Source organism: Colletotrichum paranaense (genome assembly GCF_030867605.1).
Source record: "Colletotrichum paranaense strain IMI 384185 chromosome Unknown Scaffold_5.1, whole genome shotgun sequence".
In the NCBI taxonomy this organism is placed as follows: Eukaryota; Fungi; Ascomycota; class Sordariomycetes; order Glomerellales; family Glomerellaceae; genus Colletotrichum; species Colletotrichum paranaense.
Genome location: NW_026848963.1, coordinates 440,430 through 457,267, shown reverse-complemented (window position 1 = coordinate 457,267; position 16,838 = coordinate 440,430). Strand labels below are relative to the sequence as shown.

General features: G+C 53.0%; 7 protein-coding genes across 7 annotated transcripts; 3 read left to right on the top strand and 4 right to left on the bottom strand.

The window, feature by feature from the left end:
• Nucleotides 1-411: 411 nt before the first annotated feature.
• CPAR01_06464 (uncharacterized protein) lies at nucleotides 412-2,063 on the top strand (the record flags this gene model as incomplete). The annotated part of the gene is made up of 5 exons (XM_060490736.1): nucleotides 412-524; nucleotides 666-798; nucleotides 919-985; nucleotides 1,057-1,371; nucleotides 1,432-2,063. The coding sequence occupies 5 exons, from the start codon at nucleotides 412-414 to the stop codon at nucleotides 2,061-2,063; spliced, it is 1,260 nt and encodes a 419-aa protein (XP_060349610.1).
• Nucleotides 2,064-3,149: 1,086 nt separating this feature from the next.
• Nucleotides 3,150-3,971, bottom strand: CPAR01_06463 (malate dehydrogenase; the record flags this gene model as incomplete). The annotated part of the gene is made up of 2 exons (XM_060490735.1): nucleotides 3,150-3,784; nucleotides 3,851-3,971. The coding sequence occupies 2 exons, from the start codon at nucleotides 3,969-3,971 to the stop codon at nucleotides 3,150-3,152; spliced, it is 756 nt and encodes a 251-aa protein (XP_060349609.1).
• Nucleotides 3,972-7,293: 3,322 nt separating this feature from the next.
• CPAR01_06462 (uncharacterized protein) lies at nucleotides 7,294-7,452 on the top strand (the record flags this gene model as incomplete). Its single annotated transcript, XM_060490734.1, has 1 exon — nucleotides 7,294-7,452. One exon carries the CDS (start codon nucleotides 7,294-7,296, stop codon nucleotides 7,450-7,452), a length of 159 nt encoding a protein of 52 aa, XP_060349608.1.
• A 2,025-nt stretch (nucleotides 7,453-9,477) lies between these two features.
• On the bottom strand, nucleotides 9,478-9,811 carry CPAR01_06461 (uncharacterized protein; the record flags this gene model as incomplete). Its single annotated transcript, XM_060490733.1, has 2 exons — nucleotides 9,478-9,573; nucleotides 9,635-9,811. 2 exons carry the CDS (start codon nucleotides 9,809-9,811, stop codon nucleotides 9,478-9,480), a joined length of 273 nt encoding a protein of 90 aa, XP_060349607.1.
• Nucleotides 9,812-10,903: 1,092 nt separating this feature from the next.
• Nucleotides 10,904-11,860, bottom strand: CPAR01_06460 (metalloprotease 1; the record flags this gene model as incomplete). The annotated part of the gene is made up of 3 exons (XM_060490732.1): nucleotides 10,904-10,994; nucleotides 11,057-11,583; nucleotides 11,645-11,860. 3 exons carry the CDS (start codon nucleotides 11,858-11,860, stop codon nucleotides 10,904-10,906), a joined length of 834 nt encoding a protein of 277 aa, XP_060349606.1.
• Nucleotides 11,861-13,385: 1,525 nt separating this feature from the next.
• Nucleotides 13,386-13,865, top strand: CPAR01_06459 (uncharacterized protein; the record flags this gene model as incomplete). The annotated part of the gene is made up of 2 exons (XM_060490731.1): nucleotides 13,386-13,596; nucleotides 13,654-13,865. The coding sequence occupies 2 exons, from the start codon at nucleotides 13,386-13,388 to the stop codon at nucleotides 13,863-13,865; spliced, it is 423 nt and encodes a 140-aa protein (XP_060349605.1).
• Nucleotides 13,866-14,417: 552 nt separating this feature from the next.
• Nucleotides 14,418-15,491, bottom strand: CPAR01_06458 (uncharacterized protein; the record flags this gene model as incomplete). Its single annotated transcript, XM_060490730.1, has 1 exon — nucleotides 14,418-15,491. One exon carries the CDS (start codon nucleotides 15,489-15,491, stop codon nucleotides 14,418-14,420), a length of 1,074 nt encoding a protein of 357 aa, XP_060349604.1.
• Nucleotides 15,492-16,838: the final 1,347 nt, after the last annotated feature.

Below are 16,838 nucleotides of genomic sequence, written 5' to 3'. Positions count from 1 at the left end.
GACAAAGACGAGAATTGTTCCGGCGACACCGCATTGTCATCCAGCATATTTCACTGAGGAAAGATTCCGAAGAAAACAACAGACGCTGCTCTGCCTACCTTTATAATACAGCCTGCTATCCCCTCACCCATTCGCGTTGAGCGTTGTCACTGCTGCTGCTGCTGTTGTCACTGCTTGGACGAGCCGTTCTTTTCGGTTGATCCCGCTACCCTGTCTGTTCCGCAACTGTCGCATCGCATCGCATTCCTTGCTTGCTTCCCCACCTTTGCCTCGATTGACTCGCCAAAGATACCCCTCGATTTCTCGACAAGCCCGACACGCCAATCCTCCAAGCTCGAAAAAACAACAGCTCCAACCCCAACACCAACTCGAAAACCTCCCCCAAACGAACAGCACACAAACCTCGCAAACATGGCTGATTTGCAAGGACGTAAGGTCTTCAAGGTCTTCAACCAGGACTTCATCGTCGACGAGCGATACACCGTGACCAAGGAGCTCGGTCAGGGAGCTTACGGCATTGTCTGGTGCGTACGACCTTTAACCTGCTCTTCCCCTCATCCCATCGGCTGTCGCTGTCTGCGCTGCTGGCGCTGATGCTGATGCTGCTGCCACCACCGCTGCCCCGCCATTTGGCCAAGAAGCTGACGAATACTCCCCTCACACAGCGCCGCCGTGAACAACCAGACCCAGGAGGGCGTCGCCATCAAGAAGGTCACAAATGTGTTCAGCAAGAAGATCCTGGCCAAGCGCGCCTTGCGCGAAATCAAGCTACTCCAGCACTTCAGGGGACACCGCAACGTGAGTCTTCCCCTATGCCCGCTTTCGAAGCTGTCCCAAGAACCCCGCGCAGCCTCATCGCCACGCGGCTGCACCACCGCCCACGCCAGAAAATGAAAGCTGACTTGCCCGCTTTGACAGATTACCTGCCTCTACGATATGGACATCCCCCGACCCGATAACTTCAACGAGACATATCTCTACGAGGGTACGCTTTCTATCGCGTGCATCCGCCGCCCCGGTCGAATCAGCTATGCTAACTCTTTTGTTCTGCTACAGAGCTCATGGAATGCGATTTGGCAGCCATCATCCGATCCGGCCAGCCGCTGACCGACGCCCATTTCCAGTCCTTCATCTACCAGATCCTCTGTGGTCTCAAGTACATCCACTCCGCCAACGTCCTGCACCGTGATCTGAAGCCCGGTAACCTGCTCGTCAACGCCGATTGCGAGCTCAAGATTTGCGATTTCGGTCTGGCGCGTGGCTTCTCCGTCGATCCTGAGGAGAATGCTGGTTACATGACGGAATATGTTGCTACCAGATGGTACCGTGCTCCCGAGATCATGCTGAGCTTCCAAAGCTACACCAAAGCTAGTACGTATCCCAGAAGGCGTTGCATAACTGCATTTGAGTGAGATGCTAACCACGCGATAGTTGATGTTTGGTCCGTCGGCTGCATTTTGGCCGAGCTTCTCGGAGGCCGTCCCTTCTTCAAGGGTCGTGACTACGTCGACCAGCTGAACCAAATCCTGCACATTCTCGGAACCCCCAACGAAGAGACTTTGTCCCGCATCGGCTCGCCCCGCGCCCAGGAATACGTCCGCAACCTTCCTTTCATGCCTAAGAAAACCTTCCCCAGCCTGTTCCCTCAGGCCAACCCTGACGCCCTCGACCTCCTCGATCGCATGCTTGCCTTTGACCCCTCGAGCCGTATCAGCGTCGAGCAAGCTCTTGAGCACCCCTACCTGCACATCTGGCATGATGCTTCCGACGAGCCCGACTGCCCCACGACATTCAACTTCGACTTTGAGGTCGTTGAAGATGTTGGCGACATGCGTAAGATGATCCTGGATGAGGTCTACCGTTTCCGCCAGTTGGTTCGCACCGTCCCCGGAGCTACCCAGGCCGGCACGCAGGCTGCTGGACAGCAGGGTGGCGGCCAAGTGCCAATTCCCACCGGAGGCAACCAGGGATGGAGCTCTTCGGACCCTCGGCCTCAGGAGTACGGCGGCCAAGGAGGCGGCCTGGAGGCGGACCTTGCTGGCGGCCTCGATCACCGGAGATAAAGCCGTCGAAAGTTCTTCATGGATTGGTGCGCTGCGCGGAATCGCGCATGAACGACTAGCAAAATCGGTGTTTGGTTTGCAGACTCTGGCGGGCAATTTCAGAATTTTGTTTTGGATGTGATGTCTTTCCGCGATTTTACACGTCAGGTGGGGAGGAGGAGAGAGATCAGCGTTAGAAGACAGTGGAATTGATCTTGATGACGGCCGCTCTTCCATCTGGAGGAGAGAGGAGAAGGAAGAAGAAAAGAGGAGGACAAAGTCGAAACACTGGGGGACTGGATCGCCCGAGGGGTTGAATGAACACGACAAAGATGACAGCAGCCCCCAAATTTACTTAATTCCCTATCATGCGATGTCGCGCTTGTAGTGCTATCGTCCCTTGGGCGGCTACTTGTCAGTTTTTAATCTCTGTTCGTGTGTGATGTGTCCGCAGGGACTGAACGCTTCTACTCATCTCGGTTATGTGGAATGGTGCACTGGTGGCCGAGATGGCGGCATACTCATGCAACTTTCAGTTGAGAATATCAGGCGGGCTTTTCTCAGGTTCTGCTGGTAAGTCCTGGACTCTTGAGAAGTTGACAGCATGCTATCGTCAAGCAAGTTTACGTCATGACCATGATAGGAAGCAATAACGCAGAGCGAGCGGGTCGGAGTCCAAATGGCTGTCACTGCACAACACGATTCGTAACCAGAGAGGTGTGAGATGTAAATGAGTAGTTTGTTTGCCCCCGATGAGACTATATACCGTCAAACGCCAAAGTAGATACAGTTGAAATAAAAAGTGAGAGAGACAGCATATGAAGCCCCAACATCTATCTGCGATGCTTTCCCTCCTCGAGTGGAGTAAGTAAATAGCCACATTATGTCTTAAGTGTACCCGAACCCGTGATCCGTCCGTGCTGGGGGTATATAATCCAAATATGATTTTGGTGAGTGAATGATGAAGAAGAAAAGTTTGTTCCGGGTTCTGTGAAAAGAATTCTCGATATCCGAGAACCGTTGAACGCCGTTGTAACCCCGATTTAGTTTTTAAACGCCAGACTCGTCCTGGAGAGTCATCCCAGTAAGAGATTCAAGGCTCTCTTTTCATGCCTTGGGACCGTAGAACCAGTAGTACGCCGCGTACGGAACGCTGTCGGTGGCACCGGGGGTGGTACACTGGTGCGCGACGCCGCCGGCGGTGACGACGCGGTAGACGGCAGTGACACCCTTGCTGCCGCCCTTGTCACCAAGCAAAAGCCAGTCGACGGAGCCAGTCTTCTCCGGGCCGACGTCAGCGGAGGCCGGGGCCTTTGTGCCGTTGAGCTTTGCGCCCCTGAACAAGTCCTCGCCGACCTGGAAGGTGGGCACGCCCGTGTTGTCGAAGAAGTGGACGCCGAGCTGCTTCATCGGCGCGATGCCGGGCATGACGAGGTCGGCTTTGGCCGGGAAGGGCGTGGTGGCGGAGGCGCCGAATTTGGAGGTGCCGTCGGAGGTGAGGGGGAGAGGGGTGGACCAGACTGCGTTTGTGGTGAGGCCGTTGAAGATGTCGACGGAGGCGAGGGAGGCGGGACCGGTGGCGGGATAGAGGGGTTGAGCGTCGTAGAGGCCTGCCAGGGCGCCGGTTGCCGTTGCGGTGATGGCGGTTGCGTTGACGGAAGTGCAGGTGTAGTTTTGGATGCCGTGGCCTAGGGCGATGTGCTTGAGGACCAGGTCTGCTGCCGGGGCGGGGAGTTCGACGCCTTGAAGTGTGGGTGTTAGTGATGCTTTTCTTCTTAGCTTGAAGTTGGTGTTGTTGGTTTACATACCATTGCCGTTGACGGGGAGGGTCGGAGCCGTAGGTTTGGAGACGCAGCCGGATTGTCTCTTGGCCGGGGCGGCGGAGACGAGAGCCAGGGAGGCCAGCAACAGGAATGTCTTGGCGAGCATGTTGGCTGTTGACTGGGTGGCTGTTGGAGGAGGAGGTGGTGGAGAAGAGGGTGGTGATCCGCGGGTGTTGGAAGGATGATTAGATGTGTAAACGCGAGTAGTAGGCGGGAGGAGAGTAAAAGATATATGCAGTAGCAACCAGGCCACCACACCGAAAATATGCACGACACACGCACGAGGGCCGGAATAAGAGATTGGAGTGATTTCTTTTCTTAGATCGCTTCCTTGGAGGGAAACAGGCAGGTTGCGTCGGCTCCGGTCAGGAAATGGGGAATGCGGCGGGCCGTTTAGAGACAAGACCGGGGGGACGGGATTGGTGTGTGGAGCAATTCCTTGAGCTGAGAATAGGTACGGCGCTTAAACGCGCTGCGATGGGGTTGGGGTGGTTGAGGTGGTGCTTCTTTGACCGAGACAGAGATGCAGAGCTAACGTGGGTGACGGGTACTACTAAATATGAAATTGGGAGACAGATGAGGATGGACGAACAATGTTTTCTGAAAAGCAGTGATTCGAATCGAGAGTTGGAAACAAGGAAATCGTCGAAGAGATGAGGAAGGTTTATGCTGTGAGACGGGCCGGGAGATTGAGAAGACGGGACGGAACTGGGAGATGGACTTTATATCATCAAAGTCTGTTGCTCGTTGCTCGAAAGCTTGGTAGGAAGGGGGAGAAAAGACTAAAGAGAGTTGTGGATGAGACGGACGGACGACCGAACCCTGCCACCCATCTCAGTGTGAAGGTGAGGGTAGAGATCCATCTATCCATACCACACTTGCACACACACACACCCGAAGGAGGCGCACTAAGACTTGGGGTTCGGGTCTGACAAGGTAGGCTTCCTTTTCAGAATGCAAGGCGGAGCAAGGGGGGATCGTGCCTTTGGGTCTCCTGGCCAGGGTACATGATGGCATCTGGATCTAGTCCATGATGAATGAGTGCAGCAGGATGGAGACACTGAAGAGAGAGCGAGATAGACAGACCGAATAGAGGAAAGGAATCACGGACGCAACCCATTGAGAATGTACCAATGCTCAGTTTGTGTTGCTGATGCTACCTACCGTGCCATTGCCCCTGGTCCATGCTTGGAGGTTCATGTCGCTGCCGTCTTGAAGGGTTACCCTGCCGTTACCATCGAGGGCATCCTTTGATCCAAGGTAGGTAGGTGGCTTTGACTCTTGGAGGCAGAACGCGAGGCGGGAGGGTATCTTTCGCGATGAAGATGGAAATGTGTGTCATCTTCCTGTGCCACCCAGAAGGGGGAAGAGAGTCGGTTTCTCGCAAGGCAGGCCAACAGAATGGATAGACAAGGGTCCTTGGACAAATCCCTCGAGGCAGAAAAGAAGGTTGCCCTCTTCCTGGTTGGACATGAGACGAAGGGGGTCGAGGCCAAGGAGAATGGAAAGAAAACGGCAGGTCGCGGAGGAGGAGGACGGAGCATGGCAGAAGTCTGAGAGGTACGTACACTCAAGGATGATGGTACGTACATAAGCAAACTGCGGAGATGCCTGGCGCAATGCGCGTCTAAGGTCGCAAGGCACCAAGGCAGCTGACCAACGGACCTGGAGACGGCAGGAGAGAAAGTGGTGGGGTTGCCAGTGGCTGGGAGGGGCCTGTTTGCCGGCCCTTTGCAGCTTCTTCCGTCAACCGTCACTTTTCACAATTCCGACCGTTTCTTCTGCCTCTACTGCGTATGAGTCTACGGCCAGGGCACACCACGTTCTCTGCAGTGCTGCACGTCCACACATCGTACACCGTCACGGGCAAGCCATTTCGTCCTGCGGTCAACCTGAGCTCGGCCGGCCTATGCGGATCTTGGCCTCGTAGAAGGCGGCCACAAGTTGTGGAATACCAGGACCCTGCACGGTGAGCCTGGCGACCTTGAGTCCATGACATCGCATGGCATGGCATCGCATGGCTCAAGTCCCACCCGTCTGACAGCGTCTGGAATCATAGAACACAACACTGAGAGCAGAGTGACAATCCTACGTGCCACACAGCCACAAGTCAGAACTTACCAACGCCGCGGCAATCTCATCTTCCGAAGATCACGAACCAAGTGCTGACCCTGGCGCGGTGATGCGCGGGTTTAGTCCAACTCATCAGAGAAAGGAATTTCAACAAAATAGACGGCGCTGTCATCCAGAGAGCAGATGGCGTCTGCCAGCGAGTCGCTGACAGTCATTCTTGGTTACCCTCTTGGCTCTTGAAGCACGTCGTAATACGTTGCAAAGCGCGCGGGTCTCCAGAAGCCAAGACTCTTGGTTGTCTCCGAGCCCGTTCTTGGCTTTGTGGAATCTTTGAACCCCTCCAAGATCCTATGGGACTGGGTCCAAGATAGCCGACATGGTGCCAACTCTGTCGCCTGTTTTGCAAACCTTCGCCCTCCATGTAGCTGTCTCGAAAAGCCTCGAGTCCCACTAAGACGTCCGATAATACGCATACAGAATTCGTACTTGTCGTTCCATTTCATTCTCGCGTCGTCAAAATGCCTCAATTCTTTTACTGCAACCCACCGGTTCTCTTCAATGTGGCGCTCGAGGCGTGCCAGGGTCGCCTTTGGTACCCTCACAGGAGTCGGGTCTGTCATTTGAACGTCTATAATGTCACCTCACCATTCCGTTCTTCCTCGAGGCCGTTCGACCATCGCGGGTGGGCGCGGCTAGGTGGTCTATTCAACCCCTCACGACTCCATCCTCGTGCGCCTCTTCTGCCCGCCGCTAATCCGCATTCGAGCCACGATGACTGGCTGACGGTGGCGGGGGTCGGCTGCCATGCTTCCGCTAAGCAGACACTCGAAATATAGCACGGCTACTCGGAGGACCGAGATCTTGAGAGGTCCACCCTCTTGCTTACTGGCTCAATAAGCGGGCTTCTGACCAAAGGCAGGTCTCTTTATTTTTGGGAAGCAATCACGTTTCGGTCTGCAGGCCGAAAATACACATGGACGCAAAAACGTGGCAGTCGCGAAAAGACTTGCCAATCTCGTTTGGCTATCTGGAGTCATCTCGTTCCGAGAACCCTTCGGCCTCACCTTTGCTAAACCCCGGAGGACTCTACGAAGGTTCTGCCGTTTATGAGCTCCACCGTCCGTAAGTTCCGACTCAACCGGCCGTTTCTCCCGTTTCTCGGCGCCCTTCTCCCTGCATCCAGAACGTTTCGTTTCCTTGCAACCTCGCAAAAGCGCACTGTTCACCACGGGGACAGTGGCGAACAGGGCCGTTGCTCCACTGATCTCCTCCGTGCCATCACATCACGACAGCACTTTAATTCAGACGCGACTGGAACTCCCTTCTCCTGACGAGATCTTTGATCCAACTCCTCCATGGTATCATGGCAACTCCTTTACAGCTCGACGATCCAACATCGCGAACCTGAAACCTCGTACAGTCACGTCACAATGTTTGGGGATCTGCAATGCCACACCGGTGACATTTCTAGTGCTACCGACTTTGGGCAGCTCCAGTGTTACAGATCCGGCTAGATTTCTCAGGGGCAATCGGGTAGGAAAGTCGCTCTCCGGAATGCAGAATCTGACGGTGCCGGCCACCGGTGCCTATTCGACGGCTCCTTGTGCACGACTCAAGCTCGGAGCAGCCTCGTCCTTGAAGCTGACGACGGGCGCACACAGAGCTCCGTGTCCCGAAGATTCAACACACACTTCCCTCAGGTCTGAACTTTGAATGCGAAATTGTGGGAACAGGGCTGCGGAATCTCCGTTGGGAAATAAGCTTCACGTACGAACACCTGAATCACAAATGTCGCAATCATGATCAGCTTTCGAGGCTTACAGCAACCGCTCTCACGATGGCTTCAGGCACGAAGACTTTCCACATGAGTTCAGTGAAAGTTTCCACATATTGGGACTTGATCAAGGCTCCAATCCATTAACCAGGACTTTGGCTGGCCGGCAAGGGACAAAGACCAACAACATGGTCGGGCCAAGACAAGCACTACCGGCAGCCTTGCACGCAATCTAAGCCCCTGAGCCGATCGCAAACATTGACATGGGATGAAGTCCTCGTGTTCGAAGGCGTCTCAGATTTTCCGCGCCGCCCGCAGATTGTCTGATCAGGCATGACTTGTCAGAGAAGCCAAAGCCAATTCCTCCGGAGTGTCGCGTTGCGGGCGACTGAAAGATGACGAGCTGAGATTCGTTCCCTCGGGGTCTCCAAGCGAGGGGAAACTTCCCGTTTCAAACGGCCACTAAGCCTTAGCCTACGTTTCAGAGCACAGCGCACTGACCACAGCCTTTGCGAATCCCTTCAGGTTCCCAGCTGTCCCTATTGCTCAACTCTGCTGGTCTCCAGGAATTCATCCCCAGACGACCCAACAAACCCACTTGTACGCGGAGGATCACCCTTTTCGCGAAGCCCTACATTTGGGGTTCGTCCATACTTTCGCCAGTGTGTCGGCGATCAAACCGAGCATCACATCCTTGAATGATAGCAATCAGTACCTCCTGAACTACAGGGACTGAATGCGACTTTGGAAACCCCTAACAGTTCCATCGTGCTGCGCGGTGCCTTTGAAGCGACGAAGGCGGCAGGTCGGAATCGAGTCTGAATCATTGATCTTGATGCCAGCCCCTCGAGACAATCATATTTGGAAAGTCGGCTTGACAAACGAGGCGCAGTCTGCCGAATCAGCTTTTTCTTTGCTGGGGGATCGTTGGACCGTGGTCTTCTTTCTTCCGGCCGGTTGACCCAACAGAGCGGTACCTTGTGTTTGTGACCGTCTGATCGACGTCAAGCATCCAATTCACATTGTCAAATACAGCACTGCCTGCGTTGACAGCAAAGCTTCTGGAAACTGCAGTGTTCTCGACTTACAAGAATGAGGTTCAAAACGTGGCCGAGAGACGTGCCGCAATCCTGCATTTCTCACCGTTTTCTGGAACTTCGAATACACCACGGATGGGTATGCAAGCTGTCCAGAGACCGATGTTCCCTCCACAAGAGCTCTCGACGCTACGTGCGGCGCAGATGAGGTCGCGCAGAGTAGCACACCAGTTTTCTGAACCCGAAATTGCACGCCGAAGCGGCTCCGATGGCACTTGGACAATATTTTCCTCTCCTCTACGTCTTCTGCGTTGCTCGGACTCTTTCCGAGATACATTGTTCTGAATCAGATGGCTGCGATTTCTTAAGAGGGGCTCGCCCATGAGGCCGTCACAACCACCACGCGATTCTGCGGTCCCAACCCCCTCTTCACAGACACACCAGACGGCTAGTTCATGTCACACAGATAGAAAGTCTTCCCGCTTCTAGCAGCACGCAGGCGGACTAAGACACAGCCTGCCGTAGCACATCTGCAGATACTCGACAAAGCACTTTCTCCAATTTTCGCAGTCTCTCACGACTATCGCGGCAGTGGACCGCGGCGGCCGCATGGCGTTCTTCGAGCCAATCACCCACGTTCATGGTTTTGAGCATGGGCGCTTACGTCGCATGCCAACGTTGGACTACCTACTGCAATGCTGCATTGCTGCATTGCTGCAGTGTAGGTATCACGACAGAGCGTCCATCGTTCCCCAGCGCACGCTATTGACCTCGCTTACACCGCCTACAGCCGCGGTCTGCCGAGCTTGCTTGCCATTATCGCGCTAGCGATTGTCAGTCGGAGTCCTCTTCTGTTCCTTTGACCGTTTAGCTTGCTTGGCCTACTTGGCCACGAGGAGGGTCGGGCGTGGAATGCGCTTGTCGCCTACGTTGGACATGATGCGGTGAGGCGACGGTCGTGGTGTTGGCGCTAGCGACGCGGATGTCGGATGTTTGCTCATGATTTTCATAGTCTTGACACTGTTGGAAGCCGAACCGGATGAACAGGAAGGTGGCCAGCATGGCAGTCTGAACCCTGGTTTGGCTCTCACATGATTGATTCTACCTGCACCGGCGAGGCGTACTCCGAGTTGCTTGGACTTGTTGGTCCGCAGTTGAGCAGTGACGGTTGATGGTCATAGGGGCTTCAGGTTCCCTGTCGTGGCTATTGCGGCCGGTTAATGGCCGCGAGGCAGTCTTGATGCGTTTGGCACTCTTGCCTGGCTTTGCATGAGAACTTCCAAACCACCGAGCAAGAGAATGTCCAAGGCACGTCGGGGCCTCGGTCGCCTCATACATGGTTGATTCTTTGGCAGCGTTTGACGGGTCCAATAGGTGCCGCATGCGGGCCACCATCTCCGGCGATGTAAGCCACCTCTTTCTCGTGACAGATGAGCTTTACCATGAACCCCGCCATTTATATTTGGCTCGTCGTGGGACTGGTGGGCTTTTGAAGGATGAGGTGTGTGTGCTGACCGGACTTATTGGCAAAAGGTAAGGGTTGTGGGATGCATAAGCCTGTTTACAACACCAAGAGCATGTCTAATCCCACGAAGGGTCCATATTGGCTTTCAGTAGAGAACGCAGTTTCCGTTACATCCATCAGGAAGCAATTCGTTACCCTTCTGTCATGCGCAAGATTTCTGAGGGGCGGTAGACAGGTCGCTGCATGCTCGTGCGCTGAAGCCTGTGGGCCCATCATCTGGCTACACTATATATAGTAGCTTGTCGTCTCCCCACCCAACCAACTATCACTGGATGCCCACATCCACCAATCCCCGATAGTCTAGTGGTGAGGATATCTGCTTGTCACCGGGGAAATCCCACGATTCGCAGGGGACCGGGGTTCAATTCCCCGTCGAGGAGTTTCTTTTGCCTTTTTGCACCATCTTTGGTTTTCTTTTCAGCCTAAGAGTGCTTTCGGATGATTTTTTGGACTTGCGGACGACCTGATGGCGCGTCATCGAGGTTGATATGATGCCGCGGATACTCGCGATTCCCCTCAACAAGTGCATCCGTGGCAGGTCCGTGGGGATATGCAAGTATCGAATCAAGTGCAAGATGTCTCTAATTAAGCTGATGTTCTTTCAAGTGCAGGGCTGAAGGATAGTCTTTTCACTTTGTGACTGTGCTGTTCGCCCTAAACGTCGCCCACTGCTCATGCATTCGCTGCACTTGTCCAGGCGTAAACTCGTTCCAACAGTTACTACAGATCTCGTCAGTCCACCGCGCAACTTGGCCGACATATCTCCAGGTGACAAGACTTACTCTGCTTGATAGTTCATAAAGTTGTAGAGAGGATCCACGCCCGGCAAACCGGGACACGTATCCTGCCCAACCGTACAATTCCAAGACGGCGTAGCCTGCGCGGGCGTATCATCCACATAGTCCGTCCCGGTACATCCTCCCTGGAAAGTATGCGGCAGCCCGAACCAGTGTCCGACCTCGTGGACCGCCATGTACCCGCGATCGTTCCCCGTAGGCGAGTCCGCGCCGGGGACCGTGTTGGCGTCGATCTGGCACCCGTCCAGGATGAACGTCTCGGACCCGGGGAAGGCGTCGGCTTCCGGGTAGAAGCAGCGGCCTAGCGTCGGGTGGATGGCTTGCACGTAGATGTTGAGGGATTGGTAGGTGCCTTTGCGGAGCGCGGATTTCATGGCGAGTTCGTCGGTTGGGTTTGTGACTGTTGACCAGCTTGCGTTTACGGTGCGCGAGGTGCCGCTTAGGGTCATTGTGATGCCGTATTTGGTGAAGGTGTCGTGTAGGACTTGGAATTGCGCTTCGAGGGTGGCTTGCTGGGGCGTAGGTCAGTCTAGCCCGGCATGCTTCATCAACATACTAGAAAGACGCTCTTACACTCAAGAGAGCCGTCTGATTGGGGGCGACTGAATGGAGATAGACTGGGACGGAAATGTTGGCTGCTGGGAGGCTGCTCCCGCTGCTGCCCACGTCTCTGCCTGCTAGCGATCTTGCGATTTGTTTGTCGCTGGGGTCCGGAGTTCCGCAAAAGGAAGTTAGGGAGTACAGGGATGCCTGTGCCAGTGAGGCACTCAAGAGCAGAGAAAACAGCATCGCGACGGCTTTGGTCCGATTGCTGCGACAGTGAAGACTGTTTTGAGTCCGGAGAGGGCAGGTTCTCTCAGTGAGTGGCGATGTTTATTTTGGAAATCGAATAAAGATTCAACATGGGCTGATAGGGGATGATGGCACACGCGTAGCCACTTTGCCAAGGTTTTCGAAGATTTCGTATTCTCATTGAGATAGATTGGCGGAGGGGTTGTTTAGCACCCCATTGCAAGGATTGTTCGTTAGGGAAGGTGATAAGAAACGAATCCGAACCGACTTGCAAAATGACGTCGCTTGAGAAACATATTGCGATTCGTACATTTGTTTCTAGACGTTGACGACATGCTGCACCTGACATGGATGCAAGATGATTTCGTTACCTTTCCCAGTGTTTATGTGCATTACCACCGAGCGCTCTCAGAGAAAAGCTATTTGTGGCCTCGAAACTCTAACACATTAGCTTCGATGCGGTGCAACGAAGCCGGTCGTTCCGTTCCCTGAACAGAAAGCTAGCCTACGTTCATCACATAGAGATGATGCATCAGTGGGTTCCTTTTCTGAAATACCTAACCATACATGGCTGTCGAGTCAATGACAAACAAGCCGCAGAGAGAACCTTACACAATGCCAATGGCCACTCAGACGTTCTATTCCTTTTTTTCATTGACTATGTGCAACAAGACGTCGACCCACTTCGGAAAGTAGGAGACGCGCAAGGCAACGGCGACAAGAGCTCTATAATGCAGTTGCTCCCAGATCGCCTCGAGCGGGAAACCGAAGTTCATCCACACAGTAGATTCATCCTGCCATACATTGATTGGCCAAAGGGTTCATATCAAATGATGGGGAAAAGGCTACAAGACTGGGGATGGGAGATTCAGTGCGTTCTAGAGCCAGATACAGCGGAGACACGTTGAACTGCCGGGGTTGTGGAGGTCTCAATGTCTTCCGGGAATGAAAACATGTAGGTTGCAGGCGAGATTCTGTCTGCAATGGGGCTCACTCATGTGAATTCGTGAAGACAAGCCAGCTGAAACGTACAAGACAGACGTAGAAAACTTTTAGGTCATGATTATGAAGTGATAACCGTCCTGTTCTTGTCAGATTGTGTGGGTTTCAATTCGCATAGCATACACTCCACATATCCTTACCACCATCGGACTGCCTTACTTCAGCCAAGAGGAACAACAGTGGGCGTAGAAGCTCACAAATGTGTCTTGGAGTGACGCCCCATCTCTTCGCTTCGAGGCAGGCTGTGCAAGGATGGGAATCCCTCGGCTTTCGGCAGCCTGCTGCTCATCACCATCATCATCCAGCCTGGTCTCAGTCTTTCTATCTCTCAACCTCGCTTCACAAACAGTTCTAGACATAGGCGATATGGTCACCTGGGATGAGGATATCAACTTCGCGAGCGCTTTGCTTCTGCACAGTTGCCTGACCGTTCTCATTAAAGAAGTTGTCGGAACCTAGCAGTGTTGATCTTGATGCCTTTCGGGAGGAGATAAACGTCAACTTCTTGAGCGTTGTCGACATGTCGGTCAAATTCCTTCCGAGACTCCAAGAGAAAGCAATCCCGACAAGTTTGATCATTACCGGCACTCACCTTGCTCTGATTCCGGCAGTGACTTTACCAGCATACTCTGCTTCCAAGGCAGCTCTTCATGCCTTTATCTACTCTCTGAGACAACAACTACAAGGGTCTAGCACTAAGATCGTAGAGATCTGGCCTCCCTTAGTGCAAAGTCAGTCGTCAAATGTGCTATTTTTGATATACAGGACAATACTGACAACACCACCAGCCGAATTGCACGATTACATGGGCGAGGAGAAAGGTCGATCGATGGGAATGCCTGTTGACGCGTTTACCAATGAGACATACAAGCAACTTGTTTCGGGCACTGAACATATTCTGGTTGGCTCAGTCGGCCTGGAAGAACCATTCCTGCAGTTGGTAAAGGCAAGACAGAAACAGTCGGATGATCTGTCAAAATTCATGCTCTCACACCCCTAAAGTAGATAGTGAGAGAAGATGCCAAAAGCTTGATAGTCTTGGTGATCCACTCGAATCCTCCCACTGTTCGATCTTACCGTGGATCAGATGTAACTTAGGTCACAATGGAACAACATTGAGGTGGCCAAGCGTGTTCAGAATGTCATTGAACCATCTTTGCAGGATAAGTGGTCATCCCTGGCGATGATCATTTGATACTTAATTCTTGGGACAATACCTAGATCCTAAGTGAAGATCACGCTTTACACGTGCACGCAAATCTTGTAAAAACATGGTTTGGCTATTAGGTCCCATAACACTTGGCTGCAGTTTGAAACCTCAGGTTCTTGCTATTCTCTTTTACGTGACTTGTTCTGATTATTGACGACATATTTTTACATCTCGGCACGCCTATTTCAGCAACAATTGCCACGATCACTTTAGCCGAATGAGAAATCGACATAGTGTCATGTTCTAGCGATTTGAGTGTACTTGCTATTTTCAGACTTGATCAAATACATGTAACTCAATGATAGGTAATCATGGCCTAGAAGTAGCTGGGTTGCAACGCAATCAAAGTACTGACTTTTGGCGCTTCGCGTACCCGCTTTCCCAGAACCCAGGCCAGTAATCAGGAACTTCCTCAAGGATAAACCTCGAAAGAGCTGCGCTGGTCTCAGCCGGCTTCTCCATGTTTGCCCAATGTCCAGCTTGAATAGTCACTTCGGTGAGGTTACTACACGCCTGGCGCATTGGCTCGGCTAGCCGGGTGGTCTTGGTCTCGCACACGTAGTCGAATGCTGCATGGATGAGCAAGGCAGGCTTCTCAAATTTGCCATCGTTTGGTGCCTTTGAGTTGAACTCGTGGTTGCGCTCATGGTTCATGTAGTAAGCTGATCCCGGCCAGTACCCCGTCTTCTTCATCGCCTTAGTGAACTCATCAAAGACCTCACCCTCGAGGAGGGGAGCTGGAATTTGATCTGGGGATGGAGGTTGTGAGATCCCGCCAAACCATCCTCCGTCCTTTCTGACAGTGGAAGTGAATGTGGGCTTAGGAGGATAAACTGGCTTGCCTGGTTGCCACAAAGCCTTGTTGATCCCCTCGATATCTTTCTCATACCAGGCGACAGCCTTTTCAAAATCTTCTTCGTAATGACGCATGTAGTCCCATTGTCCGTAGGGGTATTGGTCTTCGGGATAAACCTGGCGGTCGACAAGGGCCAGTATTGCGTTCAGCCCCAAGTCAAGTGTGCGATACGGAACACAGACATTCACCAGGGCCTTGACAACTTCCGGACGCTGTGCTGCAACAGTCGAAACGCACGGGGAACCCCAGTCATGACCGATCCAGACGGCCTCCTTCCGACCAGTGTGTGCGAGGAGTGCTAGTAGTCCTTCGAGAATACTCTGCTGGGAGTAATCCTCGATAACTTTGCGAGCTGTCGATTTGCCGTATCCGGGCATGTCCGGCGCGATGGCCCGGAAACCTAGAGCGCTGAACGCCTCAAGCTGAGGTTTCCATGCAAATGAAATCGCCGGCCAGCCATGGACGAATACAAGGAGAGGTCCATTGACTGGACCCGCAGCGAGGTAGTGGATATTCTTGTTGTCGGCGTAGCCAACGTCGTATTCCTCGAAGGTAGACATTGTGAGTTTTGAGATGAATTGTGTTGGGACGTGTTTCAGCAGACAGGTTCGGGAGCTTGGTTCTTATACTTCATCTCATACCTAAGGTAGTCATTTTGGAGTCAAGGCTGGAGTATGACCAAACCTAAAACTCCGCAACTAGATGCATGCCTATCCGTGGACCTGATGGAACGAGGGATGTGTAGATCACGTCCACAAAAAGTAAGATGAGGTGAGCTGAGTAAAACGTCGCTGCATATGCAACCACCTGTCGACAGCGAAAGTGGATACATTTTGTTCCCGCTTCGACCGAATGGTCGACTGGCCGATCTGGGCGTTGCTGAGTGGTCGGAGTCCTTGTAGGCCGCGGGCCAAGTTTCGGCTGGATTATTAATACCTGCATTGGCGCATGTGCATGTTAGCTTGTGTCACCCACCTTAGAATCCCCGCAATGCCCGGCCACTCTGTCGTGGAGGCACTGTTCTTTCAGTCCAGTCAGCATCGGGGGTCAAAAGCATACCTAGGCAGAACATACATTCAATGTGGGCAATATGATGTGTCTTCAACCGCCCCTTAAGTGCCCAATGAGGCGCACTTAAATACAGGGCCGAATGGTGCGGAACGTATCAATTAGCCGAAGAGTTGAGGGAAGAAACCAGTAACGACCATCGTTGCACCCCCTTGCTTGTCTCGAAGTGGGGTGCTATTGCCAGTGCAGTGCTGTGATGTTGTCAAGCCAGCTTCCTTACCAAGCTGAGCCAGGTCCTTGTTCACAGAGATACAGCAAGATGTAGATTGAATCAAGATATTGCGTCGAATCCCATATAACTATCAGATATTTCCAGTCAATTCCTTTTGCGGGCAGGCAAATGAGGTTTAGCGACGACTCCTCGTGGTCTATTTCGTCGCGGGTCCAATTGGAAGCAGCGTGACTACAGTCTTGTTCAGGCGATGTCAGCAAAGCTTCATCAACAGACCACCTCCTTCGCAGGAGGGGGTGATTCCGCGGAAACGATTCTCTGACTCACCACGTTATCTGACCAGATTGGCAGCAGCTTACACTCGGCCGAACTGCCATTTTGCCAGCACGCAGTGAGCATCTCTACTCTACCTTACCTAATAAAAGTACCTTCTGTTCATCACGCTATCTTGACACCGCCTCGAAGGCGCCACCTAACATTGACCTCACTTACCGTCAACGTAATGTTAAAGCCAGTTGTCCTAAGCATTGAGAAACTATCCATACGTCGCCGAGAATCTGAAGCACATGTTCACCACGTGCCAAGAACTGACTGATGATATAATTTGGTGGGTTTACCCCGAATGCAACATTGCCGAATCGAGAGTAAACCATCGGCTCCAAGGTAG